Raw genomic sequence first — 15,979 nt, 5'->3', positions numbered from 1 at the left:
TTTCCTTTTTTTAATGTTAATGTTGATTTCCAGACCCAGATTAAGCATTATGCAGTTGCACAGAGGACCAGTATCAGAGGGCTCCTGACCACATGTCTAGTTCTTAACCCTTTTGCCTATTTTTTTTTCTCTAGTTTTGCTGGTTGCAATGGGCTGGGGCTTTTTCCACTTACAAATTACAAATTCCAGGGGGAACTCCTGCATAATGCAACTGGCCACTGTTGCTGCATGCATGAGCTGCAGCATTGCAGCTGCTTTCACTACAACAGTTAGGTCATGTGCCAGGACCTCAGTGAGCCAGCATGACGGCTCCTGCTCTTTTCGATGCCAGAAAGTAGGGTGGACTTGAGACTCAACTTCAGGGAAGAGTAAGAAGTAAAGACCAGAGTGAGTGAGGTGGGGCTTCCCTGAGCTCAGGCTCCTGGGTGGGAGTAGGTGTAGGAGCTGTGGTGTAGGTGGGTACCTTGAGAGGAGAAGCGGAAGGTCAGGCTTTGGTGTGGGGGCGGGGGAGGTCGGGGAGGCCCTGAATAGGGGTGAGGAGGGACGGGATGCTGTGGGGAGGAGTAATGGCTAGTTTTTCTGCTTCTTGGGAGTGGCAACACTGTTTGGCCCCCAATCAGATTGGCCCAACTGCCTCTCTCTCCCTAGTTGTTGCTTGCCTACTCCTGTCATGAGTCAAAGTTCAGTGAGTGCCTTTGTGACCTGGCACATGGTGTTGTAGAGCTACTTGTTAGAAAAGAACAGGTGACCCAGAGGTGGATGGGGTAGAAGGGTTCCTTCATTGCAGATACTCATTCCGCCTTGGACCCCCAAAGGCCTGGTCAGTGAGCAACAGATTACCTCAGGCACACTTTTTTATCTTAGTTAATATGTAAATACACTTATCTATTACATCACCCCATAAGCCCTAATGTAGTAATACGAATACCCATATAATGCATAATAACAACCATATGATTAATATAATTATAACTGCCCCTGTTTACTGTCTACAGCTTCTTTAGCTGAAGCATACAGTTCTCACATTACACATCAGCAGTTTAAAAGGGGAAACGAGATGTGGCCCTGAATGTGTTTCAGAGCTGGAGGGAAGGAGGGAGAGGAAAAAGATATCATATAGTTATAGACAAAGAGTATTCATTAGAAGTTACATCCTTGGTACAGCTATGTGCTTATCTATCCCAAGCAAGCAGGAAAAGAGGAAAACGTGTATAAATTAGTGCTGTCGATTGACCTACGATTAATGCAGGACAGTATTAATGTTAAAAAAATTAATGTGTTAATCGCAGGTGTTAATGCTGCGCTGCCTCTTTGAAGTGCCTCTCCAGCGCTTCAAAGGGGCAGCGCAAGCAGAGCGGGGGATCAGCTGGAATGCCCAGCTGATACCCAGCTCCGCGTTGCAAAGCCCCTTTGAAGTGCTGTTTTGGTGCTTTAAAGGGGCAGCGCATTAGGAGCCGGGATCAGCTGGAGTCCCCAGCTGATCCCTGGCTCTGTGAGCACTGCCCCTTTGAAGTGCTGCTCTGGCACCTTAAAGGGGCAGCGCTGCATGGAGCCCGGGGTCAGCTGGGAACTCCACCTGAGCCTGGGCTCCATGCAATGCTGCCCTGTTAAAACGCCACCACTGCGTTTCAAAGGGGAGTTGCACGGGATTAATTGCAATTAAAATTTTTAATCGCTTCATGTCCCTATAAATTTATACTAGGGCTAGCGCATGCCATACTGTACCCTTCATCACCATTGTAGTGATTATCCAGGCCCTTTATTTAACTCTTACATACCCCAACACTTCTCACGTTTGGTAACCTGTGGTATTGGGTCTCTTCTTTGAACTCTTGAATTGCCAGAGGAATCGGGCACAGAAGTGTAGAGGGCCATTTGAGAGATGTCTGGTTTCTTAGGTCCGTTTTTGGAGTTCAGCTCATCTTTGGCTCATTCTGTTTTCTTGCCGGTGGTGTTACAAGCCATCAGAGCCATTGTATTCTTTTTAGTTCTAGTAGCTGGCCGAGGAGGGGGAAGCCCAGTTCCACAATCAGTAGCTGGGTCAGTCCCTCATCACTACTGATTCAGATCAAACTTGTGTATAGAGCCAGGTGAGACTCAGTACCTCTTTCCCTTCGGAGCTAGTAAAGCTCATTTCTTAGCCCTGCCTGTTTTTCAAAAGGCAGCAAAGAAACTGCCAAAGGAGGCTTAGGTATCCAATGCACTAATGTATTTCCTATTTTCTGATTGATAGGGTCTCTGTCAAGTTCTGCTTCCCCTATAGCTGGGTAGTCAGCTAGGCATGTCAAGCTCATTTCTAACCCATGTTTCATAAATACTTCCAAGCACTTAATCTACCTAGCAAGTGTTTACCCAAGCAAAAGGCAAGAGTGTGTGTGTATTGAATTAAAAATAAATTGCAATATATGTTAAATTTAAATATTCATAGATGTATTAATATTAACATGTTATAGTAGTTTAAGTCTTTTCCAAGCAAATAAAAACTCACATGTTCTCATATTTATAAACTATATACTCTGTCTAGTTTAAGGAATGTGGGAAAGGTCCAGTTTCCATAGTGAACAGGCTAGGGATGTTAAATGAATAGTCGATTAACCTCATGAATTCTTATTGGTTACTCAACTATTCTATAGTCCCCAGGGCTAGGACTGGCAGCCATTGCACTCCAGCCCTATTCCTGAGGATCCCCCTACCACTCTGTGCTGCTGTCTGTATATCAGAGGCAGAAGTGTGGGGTGCCAGGTGGGAGCTGGTCCACGAGGGGAACCAGTTTAAAAACCAGGTCCCCTCTCAGACCAGCTGCCTTGTTGCCCTGCACTGCTGCCTCTGATACAGCTCCTGTTCAGTGTGTGTGTGGGGGAGTCTGACCTCCCGGACCCAGCATGACCCGAAACTAAGATGGGCTGCCTGCCCACTTGGCTCCAAATACATTTTACATAGAGAGCTGCAGCCGGGGTAGGTCCCAGCCCTGGCACAAGCCAGGACTGAGCTGGGCTGACTGCCCAACTGGTTCCTACTGCACTTTAAATGCAGAGCCACAGCAGGGGTTGGTCCCGGATCCGGTGCAAGCTGGGACTGAGCCAGGCTGCTAAAAAATTTACTGGCGGAGGGCAATGCATCTAGTTTATAGTATTAACCGATAAGCTTTTGCTAATTTGTTAATCATCTACACTATTGCATCCCTAGGATAGGCCCCAACATATTTAAATCCATCGTTGTTAATTGCCCATAGTCTCCAGTATTCAAGATTTTGCAAACATTTATTTATATTCTGAAAATAAATATTTGTAGCAGTTGGTGGAAGATCACTCCCAAAATGATACCTCTAAACACTTTCTGATGCTAATATGGATGAATTCCACTAAATCCTCATTTAATAATCTCATATAATATAATACATTGTGGTAACTTCTTGATTGCATACTATTATTTTGTAACTTCGTTGTTTGATTACTTCTTCAGTGTGACAATCTAGTTTCTATTTTAAGATGCTGGAGATCTGTGTTTTAGAAGTTGAGGAAGTGGCAGTAATAGGGACACTTTTTTAATATTTAGCCCAAAAGCCTGTCTTTGTAATATGAGATGCTACATACTCAAGTTCCAAATTTTTAACCTTTACCTTAAAAGACAATCTTTCTTTTAGTATTATTATATTGATAAATTAGTCACTTGTGCCTTTTGTGATTCCAGAACATGGGCCTGGCATTGACATTTTTACCCCTGGCAAACCTGGAGAATATGACCTGGAAGGGGGCATCTGGGAAGATGAAGATGCTCGAAATTTCTATGAAAACCTCATTGATCTTAAAGCTTTTGTGCCTGCCATTTTGTTTAAAGATAATGAAAAGTGTCCTCAGAACAAGGATTCCAGCAAGGATGAATATAGAGGTAAAACAATTTGGAAGAAAATATTCAAGAATTTTTTAATTTGTATCATGTCCAACACCCATGCAAGCTTGGCACAAGTAAGGAGAGTCTTTATAAACAATGATTATTTCAGCAATAGCAGTCAGAACATTGCCCTAGGATGGATGATCTTGAGCAGCAGAAACTATACTAGATAACCTGAATACAAAGTTGTCTTCTGAAAAATAAATAAAATTTGATACTTTGAACTTTTCCAGTGCCTTCCACTGGGGATTTCAACATGCTTTACAAACATGTGCCACTTTTGAAATTTTGGGTTTATTATTTAATTATGATAATAAACGTAAGAGAATGTTGTTAATTTGCAGAATGCCTAACAAATTAAGGTATCCCATCCCAATTAAGACAGAGCAAATTTGGGATCAAACCAAAACACTCAAGAGGTGTGAGCACCTTTTAACAGAGGCAGATCATAGAAGGAAGAGAATTTGGAAGACTGTTCCAGGCATGCTTAGTGACATGAAAGATTGCACAAAGTCCAGGTTTGACAAAGGAGACGAATATATTTGATCAGAAGAGACGTGTGCTTCTTTTCTGTAGAAGGAAATAAGAGTGTAGAAGAGGTCAGGCTAGACATATAGGGACATCTCTTAAAATATTTTTTTAAGCCATGTCTATTTGTGTTTACATTGTGTTAAAATATTTCTGCTTTTTTTCAAACAGAATCAAAAGATGCCAAGGATAATAAGGATGTTACTGGTACAGATGATTTGGAGTTGGATATGGAGAATTTAGACATTAATGATGATACCTTGGAGTTAGACTGTGGTGATGAAGCAGAAGATCTTACAAAAAAACTTCTTGATGAGCAAGGTAAAAGCACAGTTTTAGGGCTACTGTGTTGTTTTCTAATTGGGTCCTGGTATGTCTTGATTCTTGTATTAAGGTGGAAGAGTGCTTTTGATGCTTTTGGGCAACTTCTGTAGTAGCTAGAAGCAGTTTTGAGTAAGGTCACTCCTTCCTGCATCCTCTGATACTCAGCAGGCACTTTTAACAAAACATTCAATAGAGAGAGATAAGAAATTAGAATGCTTTGCAGAAAGAAGAGAGATCTGGTCCAATATTGTTAATGGATAAAATAGAAATAATAACTTCTGTTCAGTAAAGACTAGGGATGTTAGATATTGGTTAATTGAATAGTCAAGTAACCTCATGAATTCTTATCGGTTAGTTGACTATTCTACAGTCTCTGGGGTTGGGGCTGGCAGCCAGTGTGCTCTGGCCTCACTCTCAAGGAGCCCCTTGCCACTTGGTGCTGTTGCCTCTGTATCTGTATCAGAGGCAACAGTGCAGTGTGCCAAGCAAGAGCTGATCTGTGAGGAGAACCAGTTTAAAAACCAGGTCCCCTCACAGATTAGCTGCCTGTCACCCTGTGCTACTGCCTCTGATAAAGAGGCAGCAGCAGTGGCAGCAGCCTCTGTCTAGTTGGGTGGTCTGAGCTCTCAGACCCAGCATGATCTGGAACTGACCTGGGCTGCCTGCCTGCCTAGCTACTAAAATACTTTAAACTACAGCAGCTGTGTGCCTGAGGGTCCTGGAAGGATGGTCCGTGGGCAGTATGTTAATTTAAAGTGCAGTCCCTATGTTTCTCTGCTCTGCAGGGATAGGTGGAAGCTTCTGGTGATCTCCCCGCCCCCAGCTCAGTCCTCATCTCCTATTGGCCAGAAACAATCAGCCTATAAGAACTGACCTCAGCCAGTTTTTCAGCTCCTATTGGCTGTAAACAGCCAGACATTTGTAGCTGAGAGATTGCCCTGGGAGACAGGGGCAGCGTAAGCCTCTTCACCAGGCCTGGGCAAAATATGTCCCATGGGCTGCATCCAGCCCACCAAGCCACCAGATCTGGCCCCGCAGATGCTGTGGGGAACCCCCATTTGCCTCAACCCATCTACACACTACTCAGAAATGTGACTGTGGGGCGGTTTTTCTTTTAAAAACTGTGAGTCCAGAGGGGAAGGGGGAAGCTTTAGGAGCTCCTCCCACCCTCAGCAAAATCTCACTGGCCCGTTTCTGGCCAGAAACTGGACAATGGGAGCTGCCTTTTTCAATAACAGGCAGCCGTGAAGCACAAGGGGCTCCAGAGCACATGGCTGCAGCCTATACTGGGCCAGGGCAGAGAGGGAGGCTGATTTAGGAACTGCTGCTGGCTGGTAAGTCTCCTGGTAGAGCATACCTCTGGCACCCTAGTCCCTCTCTTTCCCAACCCTCTGCCTCCTACTCCACATACCCAAATCCCCCCCAGATCTAGCATCCCAACCCCCTGCCCCAGATCAGTCCCTTCCTGCCCTAGCTCACAACCCAAATCCCTGCACCCCCTCATGTACCCCAATTCCCTGTCCTAGGTCACAGTCCAACCTCCTTCACCTCAGTCCAGTGCCCCAGGTCACAACTTCCCCTTTCACCCAAACTCTCTCCCTTACCCTCAAGTTTCCTTTTGCACCCAATTTCCGTCCCAGATCCCATACCTCCTCCATTAATATCATGGAAGAGTGTGGCCTTCAAGCACTTTCCAAATTCTTAGTGACACCCCCCCTCAAAAATGATTGCCCACCCCTGCTCTTTCTCCACCTGGAGTTGAGGGCCACGTGGAGGGAGCAGCCGGTATTTTCAAGTGGTTTAGGGCTACAGCAGGCAGGAATCCCACCCTGCCTTTGAGTGCTGCAGCGCTGCTGGCCGGGAGACACTTAGGTAAACTCCTCTCAGCCAGAGCTTGCCTCTGGCACTCCAGCATCCCAACTCCCTCCCCCTGGTCACCATCCAAACTCTCTGCACCCCCGCTCCAGGTCACAACTCTGTCTCAGACCCTGTACCTCCTCCTACGTCTCTCCCCCAGGACAGAATCATCTCCTTCACCCAAGCACCCTCCCAGAACCTGCACCCCAATTCCATGCCCCAGGTCACAATTGTCTCCTTCACCCAAACACCCTCTCATTCCCCACACCATCTCCTGCACTCCAGTCCCTCACCCTGTGCACCCTTCTGCATCCAACCTCCATCCTAGACCCCACACCACCTCCACAGAAAAGTGTGGCCCTTAACCATTTTTCCTAAATCTTAGAGTGGCCCCCCCCACCAAAAATTATTGCCCATCCCTGCTTTAAATGCAGAGCTGCAGCTGGGGTAGGTCCTGGAGCAGGAGCGAGCCAGGCTGCTGGCTAACCTGCTTAAAAAATTCACTGGCAAGGTGGGGGGTGGCAGCGTGGAATGCGTGTAGTACATAGCATTAACTTAAACACTTTTGCTTACTAGTTAACCAGTTACTACTGTGCCTAAGATGCATTAGTAACCACTACTTTGAGGTTTGTCTGGTGAAGGTTAATAAATGCCTTTATTACTTTGGCATTTGATTAAATTATGAAAGACTAAATGTAAAGGCAGCTCTACTCAGAAAAGTGGCTGTAAATAAGTAACTTCATGTTTATGTACCAATATTATCAAATGTGCTTAGCTTACAAATAAAAGATTATTTACCTTTAAGCCTTATGTGGAATCTGAAAGTCCTGCTAAAGATGCACAAGAAGGAATAGAATCCAGCACATCCTCTCTTATGGAGCAATGTTAGCATAGATTGCAGGAATGAAAATTGATAAAATCTAAATTGATTGTGGTGTATTCCCACCTGTGAATGATGAGCCTCCTACCCTGATGCTGAACTTTGGAAGCCTCCTGGAAAGCAGCACCCAATGTCAGGAGCCAAGGGCCATGTACTTCTCATTTACTTCCTCTTTGCAATTAATTACAGGAGAAGGGACTTACAGTGTGCATCATAACCCTTGGTTTCCCCAAAGGTAGATGTTAATGATCCTCTTTCTCAGATTGCTGGCCTGTATATAGGGTCATCACACATAAGCCTGTACCAATGGTCAGTAGAGGCTGTGTGGCCTCAAACTGGAAGAAGCCTTATGAATCCCATCAAAAATGTTAAGTCATTCTTCTGCCACCATGCAACTTCAAAGCCAAACAAAGCAGGGATGACTTGGGCACTGTAAGTTTGTGTCAGTTCCTGAGTCTTCAGTGGACTCTGAGGCCTCATCAGTTCAAAGGAGTGAGCCTTCTTGAGCAAGAACTTAACTAATTCTGAGGGCAATTTCTGCTCAAGTACTTGGCATGGGATCTCTTATATCAGGGCCAGGAACTTCCCAGGCACCAAAGAGATCTAGTACTAAATAAGCAAGCTGGCAGCTGGTTTTACCAGTCAAGGAACAGAAATAAAGTTCCAAACCACAGTCCTGACAACTTGTGATGGTTCATATGGTGGCATCTGCTCCGTTGGCCTGAACCTTTGGGCCTTTTGTCGGTTGCAGCCCACCTTTTCAAGGGGGAGAATCTTTTCATCTAAAAGATGGGTGACCTGATGAAGAAGGCAAAGAACACAGAGTTCACTTTAAAGGTCATTGTACATCCTCAATGGGTGCTGTTTTCAGAAGGTTCCTGAAGCTCAGTGGCACTGAGGGTGCCTCCACAATGCAAAAATACGCAGAAACATTATTGTCAAGAAACCATAATTATAGTAAGTAATGAGCTGTAAACTGTATGTCTTTGTGAGCATCAGGTGTTCACCCTGCTCCAGAGAGCTTTCTAAATATGACCGTGCAAACAAATGCACGACATTAAGGAAGGAAGAATATATTGATGAGAAGGAAGACAGAATCCTCCCTTCAGTTTCTCATTTTGGTGTGTGTGTGTAATGTAGCCAAAACTGAGTTACTGATCTTTTTCTCAACTTCCCCCTTCTCTGCTGCTGTCATCACCAATAACCTTCTTGCCACTCATTTTCACTATTTGGGGATTATTTTTTGGTTGCCCAGATCTTTTTGCTGCAGACATCCATGCAGTATACAAATCCTTCTGTGCCTTCCTCCAATGTATCCAAAAGCTGTCCTCCTCTTTCCATCCCAGAAATGAAATCTCACATATATCTACATGATAGCCTGCCTTGCGTGCTATAACATCCTCTCATAACACCCATATTGCTTTTAATCTTCATAAAATGCTGCAGCTTAAGTCACCTTCCTTGCCTGTCATTTTGATAATTTCCCACCTTCCTTGGAATTCCCCGTCATGGCTCCACATCCCCAATGTTAGCACATAATGGTCATCCTTTAAAACCCTGCATAAATCATCTCTTCCTTTCTTCTCCTTATTCTTGCTTTGCATTGTCAACCATCTAGTTGTCAGTTTCTTACATAAATCATCTATGTTGTCTTTCATGTGGTGGTCAACCTTGCTTTTATCTGCACTTCCTATACGCTCTTGGTATAAGTCCCTCTTGAAGACTCACTTCTATCTTTTGCTTATAGCATCTGCTTGACATGTATATTTAAAAAACTGTTTTCTTCTCCCTGCAGCTTCTGTCTACTTGTCTGACTGTCAGTCCCTTAGATTGTGATATCTTTGGGGCAAGGACGCTTCCTCCATATCTATCTTGGAAGCACATTGTGAGCTCAGCATTAAAAACATAGTGATTATTTCTGAGGGAAGGGTCTTTTTAAGTGTGAGGAGAGTAGGAGGTTTTACCGAAGATGAGATCAGAAATGCAGGAAGACAATATCCTGACATATTCTTACCTCTTTGACCCCTCTCAAAATTGGGAAACAATGCCAGGTTACCAGACTAACATGACCAGTTGAATACAAAGTGAACAGTGACAACATACCAGCCAGTGTGGTAGGAAGTAGGGATGTTGGATAGTGTGTGATTGAATAGTTATGTTAACTCATCGTATTTTAACAGTCATGTGACTATTTGATAGTCTCTGAGTGGGGCCAGTAGCCAATGCTCTCCTGACCCCACTCCCAGGGAGGCCCCTGCCACCCTGTGCTGCTGCCTCTGTATCAACTCTGCAGCAGCCTCCCCTACTTTTTCCCCACTCCCGCTGCTGCATCCAGTAGAGGCAGCAGCGCAAGGGTGGGGCAAGTGGAGCCTGTGCTTGAGGGGAGCTGGCTTTTAAGCTAGCTCCCCCCCCCCAAGCACTGACTCCTGCCTCCTTCCCCCACTGCTTCTGTGGGAGACAGTGGTCGTGGTGGTGGTGGTGGGGACAGCTCCACAGAGCTAGCATGCACAGAGAGCCGGCTTTGAAGCCAGCTTTCCACACACATCTGCTCCCATCTCAACCCCCCACCCTCACTCCCGCATGCCTCTGATAGCTGATTCGCATGGGCAACTGGCTTGAAAGCTGGCTTCCCGCATGTCCTGTCTCCTGCCTTCCCCTCGCCCTCGGTGCTGCTGCCTCTCTATCAGAGGCAGCAGCACAAAGGTGGTAGAAGGCAGGTGGATCCATGGGATCCAGTGCTCGTGGGGAGCTGACTTAAAAGCTAGCTCCTCACAGGCACAAGCTCCCACCTTCCCCACCCCTTGTGGCCTGATACAGAGGCAGCAGTGGGGGGAAGTGTATGTAATCAACAAGATTAACTGATAAGCCTAGGCTTATCAGTTTATCGTGTAATTGTCTACACATTGACATCCCTAGTAGGAAGAAAATGTTTCAAACCGGCGTAACCACAAAATATGAATGGACTTGTAATTACATTAGCTCAGTGTGAAAAATGAAGGTTCAGATTCAATGGTGGGGTATCAAGGGGAAAGAGATTCCTTCAGAATAGAATGAATATTATTTCAGCATAACACAATACCGAGTGTAAAAATTGGTTTGCTTGAAGCGCATGGAGGAATCTTGTGAAATGCACTGTAAAGCAGTGAACGTGTTGTGAATGCATTGCAAACCCTGCATATTGTACACATTTGGGGAAGTGTGTTACAAAAATCTATACTGAGACACTTTATAAATTAGGCATTTCATTTCCATTTGTTTTTTGAGCTTGATTCTTCCATAACCAAAATCAAGTGATATCTTGGCAACATAGTTTCCTTAGGTAAGGCTGAGTGTATTACTGTAACTGCCAAGTGCATCTTTTGGTGGCATTTTTCTTACATTCTGGAAGACTATGAGAACTGCAATTGAGATGGTATATTATTACCATATTAATTGTGTTTATTACAGTAATGCCTAAAGACCAACATTGTGCTAGGCACTGTACACACCAAGTAGCAGACAGTCACTGTCTTGAAGAACTTGCAAACTAAATGGATACAGGGTGAGAAGGTGGCAGAACATACCAGTAAAGTGAACACAATGAAGGCAGGAAACATGTTAGTGTCACAAAATTTTGGATGATTTAGTTAAGAGGGGATAAATTTATATGAAAAGGGAAAAGGAATGTTCAAGGGAACGGAAAGGTTAAGGGGACAGAGCAAGAAAGAACAGGGTAGTGGAACATGTGTGGAGTGAAGCTCAGATGAAGAGACTAAGGTCATGATGTTCCACATGCTAGCGCCATGTGGTTATTTGGCCGGTTACGTCTGGCTAGTTGGCTTGAACAATGTGGCTGTTTGGCCAGTTGAGTGTGGCTCGTTTGCTATACCAGTAGCCAGTATAGTGGCTACTCCTTCAGAACTGGTTGGACATGTTGGACTAAGGGAATGGGAGGGAAAAGTATGGAGCAAACAGCCAGACAGCATGGAGTAAAGAATGTCACATCAAAACTGTAGCAAGTTCTCAATGTCAGATGTTGCTTCTTTAGTTGGTTGTTCTGTCTGATTTCTCTCTATTTTCTCTAAAGCCACATAACATAGGGAGGGAAGGCGCTAGTTTTTCCAAAGTGTTGTCTTCTGCACAATTTTCTGCCTGGAGCAGGCTAGAGGCTCATTTGATGGCTCATCTGGCTTCTGTTTTACCGCCTCCTCCTCACCCAATGTAGCAGTCCCTGCTTTTCCTGCCTCTGCGGCTCCCCCTACCACCTAAAGTGTAGTCTAGTCAGCTAGAGATAGTCACAGACTTGTCATTAGTAGAAAAATTAATAATAGATGTCTTCTATGCTTAGTGCGCATATATAAGTCTAATGTAACAAAGATGTTTTGAGAACTTCAAAATAAGCCACATAGTAACAGCAAATTTATGTAAGCAAACGAGTTCTCTGCCAGCTATTTGAAATTTGCTAGTGAATATTTTTCACTATTAAAGACAAGGTTTTGCTTAGTGAAATGTTTAACACTTTATCCCTGTACATTCTAGGTCAAAACTTTAAAAAGCTTGCCATGGTTAAAGCATGACATGGTGTGCATTCATATATTTTTTAACTTTAGTTTTAATTGAATTGTTTTTACCACAGGTGGGCAAATATCAGCCTGCAGATTGGATCCAGTCTGCCAGGGTTAACCCCGGTGGGCCCCCACACCACCGTATTTACCTGTGCCTGCGTAGGTACAGACAATCACAGCTCCCAGTGGCCGGGAATGATTATTCATTGGCCGCGGATCACCATTCCCGGCCAATGAGAGCTTGGATTGCCTGTATCTGTAGCGGTGCAGAAAAACATAGCACTAGGGGCTAACCCCGGACTCCCTGCTTACCTGGTTCCGCAGGGAATCTGCATTCTGGCTTGATCAAGAAAACAAAATGGCCACCAGCAAAAAGCCTAAAGACCAAGGGGAAGCAATGCCTTCCCTGGGTATTAGTGCTCAACCGCTCCCCTGTTCTTATCCCTATTCTGACTCTACACACACTGAAAGGGCGGCCATGCTGTTTTAATACTGTTTTATTTTTTAATTTTGGGGGGGAGGAGGTTGGTTTTTTGTTTTGCTCAACAACTTTGGTCTCCCCCTTTCCCCCCCCCCCCAACAGAATTTTTCCCCCGGTGTTTTTTTTGGGGGGGGGGGGGGTCGGTATTTTTGGTTAAACAATCTGGCAACCCTAGTTACAAAACAGTCTTTTCTGTCGTTGTGATTCATCCTAAACTGTAAGAGGGCCAAGTTACTTTAGCCCTGTACACAGGCATCTTAAGTAATACTACCTCTGCCCAATAAAAAGTGTTTAAATTACTACTCTTTGACTGGCCTAGTACTCCAGTTTCTCCCAATGCAGAAGAGTCATTTCACTTTCTGAGCTTCCAAGTCCATTAGGGAGTGGTAGTAACACAATGAAATCCACAGATTTTCATCTTACTCATAACAAGTTAGTAGGACATTACATGAACTAGTTTTTGCATGCTATCAGGAAGTGGATAGCATTGATAGTTTATGAAGATGTCACATTGGACTTAGTTAATTTATTTTAGAATTTAATTTAAAGTTAGTTTGGTTTTACAAAAAGATGACTATTATTAGTATTATGGTGTGTGTGGAGTTTTACTAATGAATAAGAAACATTCCTCACCCAAGAAGCTTATCATTTCTGTTGGATGTAACTATAGCAATAAGTAATAAAACCACGAGGAGGGAAAGAGGATATGATACTCAGAAGGAAAGTTGAAACTGCTCATTGAAAAGTATTATTTATACAGAATTTGGATCAACTTATTTTACTTCTGTCATGTTTATTTTGGGTACATTTTAATTTTGTTTTATTTTTAGTATGCTCAGGCAGGAGAAAGGGAGCAGATAGCACCGGAGCTGAAAATAGTGACGGAAAACAAGCTGAAAGAAGTGAGTTTTGAGGTGGTATTTGAAGGAGAGGAGGGTGCTTGACACGTGGAAAGAATGAAGCTGTGTGGAGGGAGACAAAGGGAATATTAAGAAGAAAGCAATGAACGTAGTGAAGGGCACAATGGTGTTGGGATTGGAAGGAAGCTAGTATCAACACATAGCTAGGATTTAAAATAGGTATCTAATACCAAGTAGTCTACATCAGAAAGAAGATTCAGAAAATGAGTTTGAATATTATGTCTTAATTAAATATCCTATTTGGAGGACTGGGGAAGCTATTCTACATACAAAAATTTAAAAACTTAGATATGAGAAACATTTGCTGTGAATTACCCTGAGGGATTGGTTTGCTCAGTAGGCTGGTAACGTGATCCGGAATCTTTCTTCACTAAAGTTCTAATTCAGCAAAGCAGTTAAAAACATATGTAATGTTCGGCCTGTGCTTAAGTGCATTGCTGAATCCTAAGCTGAGAGATTAGCTTGAATCTAGTCCTGGTTAGTAACATCTGAAAGCTGTCACGATATAATGCCTGCTCAGCATGAAAATAATTTGATAATTGAAAGCTTATTCTCTAATACCCTAATGAATTTGTTAGTCTTTAAAGTGCCACCAGACTCCTGGTTGTTTTTGCTGAAACAGACTACTTCTCTGAAACCAGTCTGAAGGGGGATGCCCAAGACCAAAAGCATCTGGAGGCTGAAATGCTGTCTGCTCCCTGGCAGAGTGGAGCTTTTAGGGGAGATAGAAGCAATTAACCCAGCTGCTCACAAGCAGCTGTAGAACCAGGGGAAGTAGTAACCGGAGTGGCTATAAAATTATTTGGTGGCATGTGGTCTTTGTTATATATGAATGGGTGAAGGATTAGCAGGAGTAGAACCCATGTTTCCTGAGACAATAGGGAGGGAAGAGGCAAATACAGTTTCTTCAGCAATAGCAACAGGTGTTACGGATAATTCATGAGCAAAAGACTTTAGTTTCTTCCCCATTTATATTAGCCTATTCATCTGAAAACTATAAGACACCATCAACTTGTCTTCTCGTAAATAAAACTAATATTAAAAGTATTTTCAGGTACTAAAGCCATATTCGTATCCTCTGCCAATTTTTGTGGCTTTTTGTGTTTAAAACACTCTTGTGTTGCTGTGAAAGACTCCAAGAAATAAAAGGGGAAACTGAGATGCTATTCAGGAGAAACAGTGAAATAATATTCTGTCAAGTGTACAAAATAAAATTAAAAGTATATTTTTCTCTTCCAGTGACAGTAATTCTATTTGTTACCTGTAAAAATAATACATAAAAAAGAGAAGTGTGGACAGGATAAAGTATGAAATGATAGTGGGACTTCCCAGAGGGGTTGTCTGAGAGGTAATTGGAGAGAGGAATGGAGCAGAAAGGTAGATTTTTTTTTGTGTGTGTGTTGTTTTGTTTTTTAAAGAGCCATCAACATGGAGATGGTAGCTGAGATAACGAGAACAGATGAGGTCTCCTACAGAGAGTATAGAGGCTGTTTGGAGAGAGAACCAAGAGAAATGCTGACAGACGGGGGAGGGAGGGGGGAACCTATTGAAGAAAATGCTGGAGATGAACCAAGAAAGCATAACTACAAAAGCTTAAGTAGGAAAAAATGGAGAGGTGGACATTTTAAATCAATTTCCATAGATAAAATGCCTTTTGCTTGGAAGCTGTTGTATGCAGTCTGGTGAAATAGATACTTTATGGGTCTCTTTTCTGATCTCCCCCTCTCAATAGCTCCTCCAACCTCCCAATTGCCTTAAACAGTAGACAGGGAGAAGGTGCAGTGGCCTACCTATGTCTAGCATCTTAAGTGGAGAGTGGCAAGTCTAAGTTCTCCTCTGTTCAGGAGACATCTCTCTCACACACTGTCTTGTGACTGCCCAGTCTTCTCCTCTTTTTTTTTTTCTTTTCCTGGCAATGGAAGGAGTTTGGGTTTGCACAAATTATTTTCTATTCTCTCTTCCCTGAGTTTTCATGTGTTCTCTATTCCTTCACATTCCACTCACTCTAAAGATGGTTAGGGGAAGGATTAGTCAGTCTTCTCCCCATCTTTAGTTAAGAGCCATTGTTGAATATACTTTCTGGACTTTCTTCCCTATTACGTTTGTGCTGCCTTGCTCAGATCTGAAGCTCCAGTAGATAACAGGAGCTTAGAAGACGCCATGTCTTGGGCATCCTTCCTATATGTTCCTCTCCCCAGATTCCGAGGTCTAAAGGCCAACTTTTTAACTGCTCTACTAGCTGCCCAAGATTTTAGCTAGGACAGAGAGCATGAAGGACATGTTTAAAATATCAGACAGTTGGCAAGAATGGAGGAGAGAGATTTCAAGAGCATATGGCTTGCACTTCTTCTAGCACCTCTGCCTCTCAGGACTTGCACACTCTTGTTTATAGTTTGTCATATCAGTTGATGGAGCTCATGGGAATTTCTCACTGGAGGTTGCTTGGTGTGCAGTGATTGGCCACATAGATTCTGCATCTGGTGCACATGTACCTGAGAGCAGATTCTTTTGGTCTGTAGAGTCTATTTACAGCTGCATCTGTGCTTTCAATGTC

The 15,979-nt window shown here is 43.6% G+C and overlaps 1 protein-coding gene across 5 annotated transcripts in view; it reads left to right on the top strand.

Moving 5' to 3' along the window:
• UPF2 (UPF2 regulator of nonsense mediated mRNA decay) overlaps nt 1-15,979 on the top strand; it is a 138,470-nt gene that overhangs the window by 26,263 nt on the left and 96,228 nt on the right. For 3 of the 5 annotated variants that reach the window (XM_075926009.1, XM_075926008.1, XM_075926007.1), the window contains exons 5-7: nt 3,691-3,888; nt 4,591-4,740; nt 13,336-13,407. In XM_075926009.1, the coding sequence (XP_075782124.1) occupies nt 3,691-3,888; nt 4,591-4,740; nt 13,336-13,407 (420 nt within the window). The remainder of the gene's footprint in view (nt 1-3,690; nt 3,889-4,590; nt 4,741-13,335; nt 13,408-15,979) is intronic. The other 2 variants (XM_075926010.1, XM_006117089.3) reach the window with 1 other exon arrangement.

The sequence above is a fragment of the Pelodiscus sinensis genome, chromosome 1, assembly GCF_049634645.1.
Source record: "Pelodiscus sinensis isolate JC-2024 chromosome 1, ASM4963464v1, whole genome shotgun sequence".
NCBI lineage: Eukaryota > Metazoa > Chordata > Testudines > Trionychidae > Pelodiscus > Pelodiscus sinensis.
This window is presented reverse-complemented; position numbering and strand designations above follow the sequence as displayed.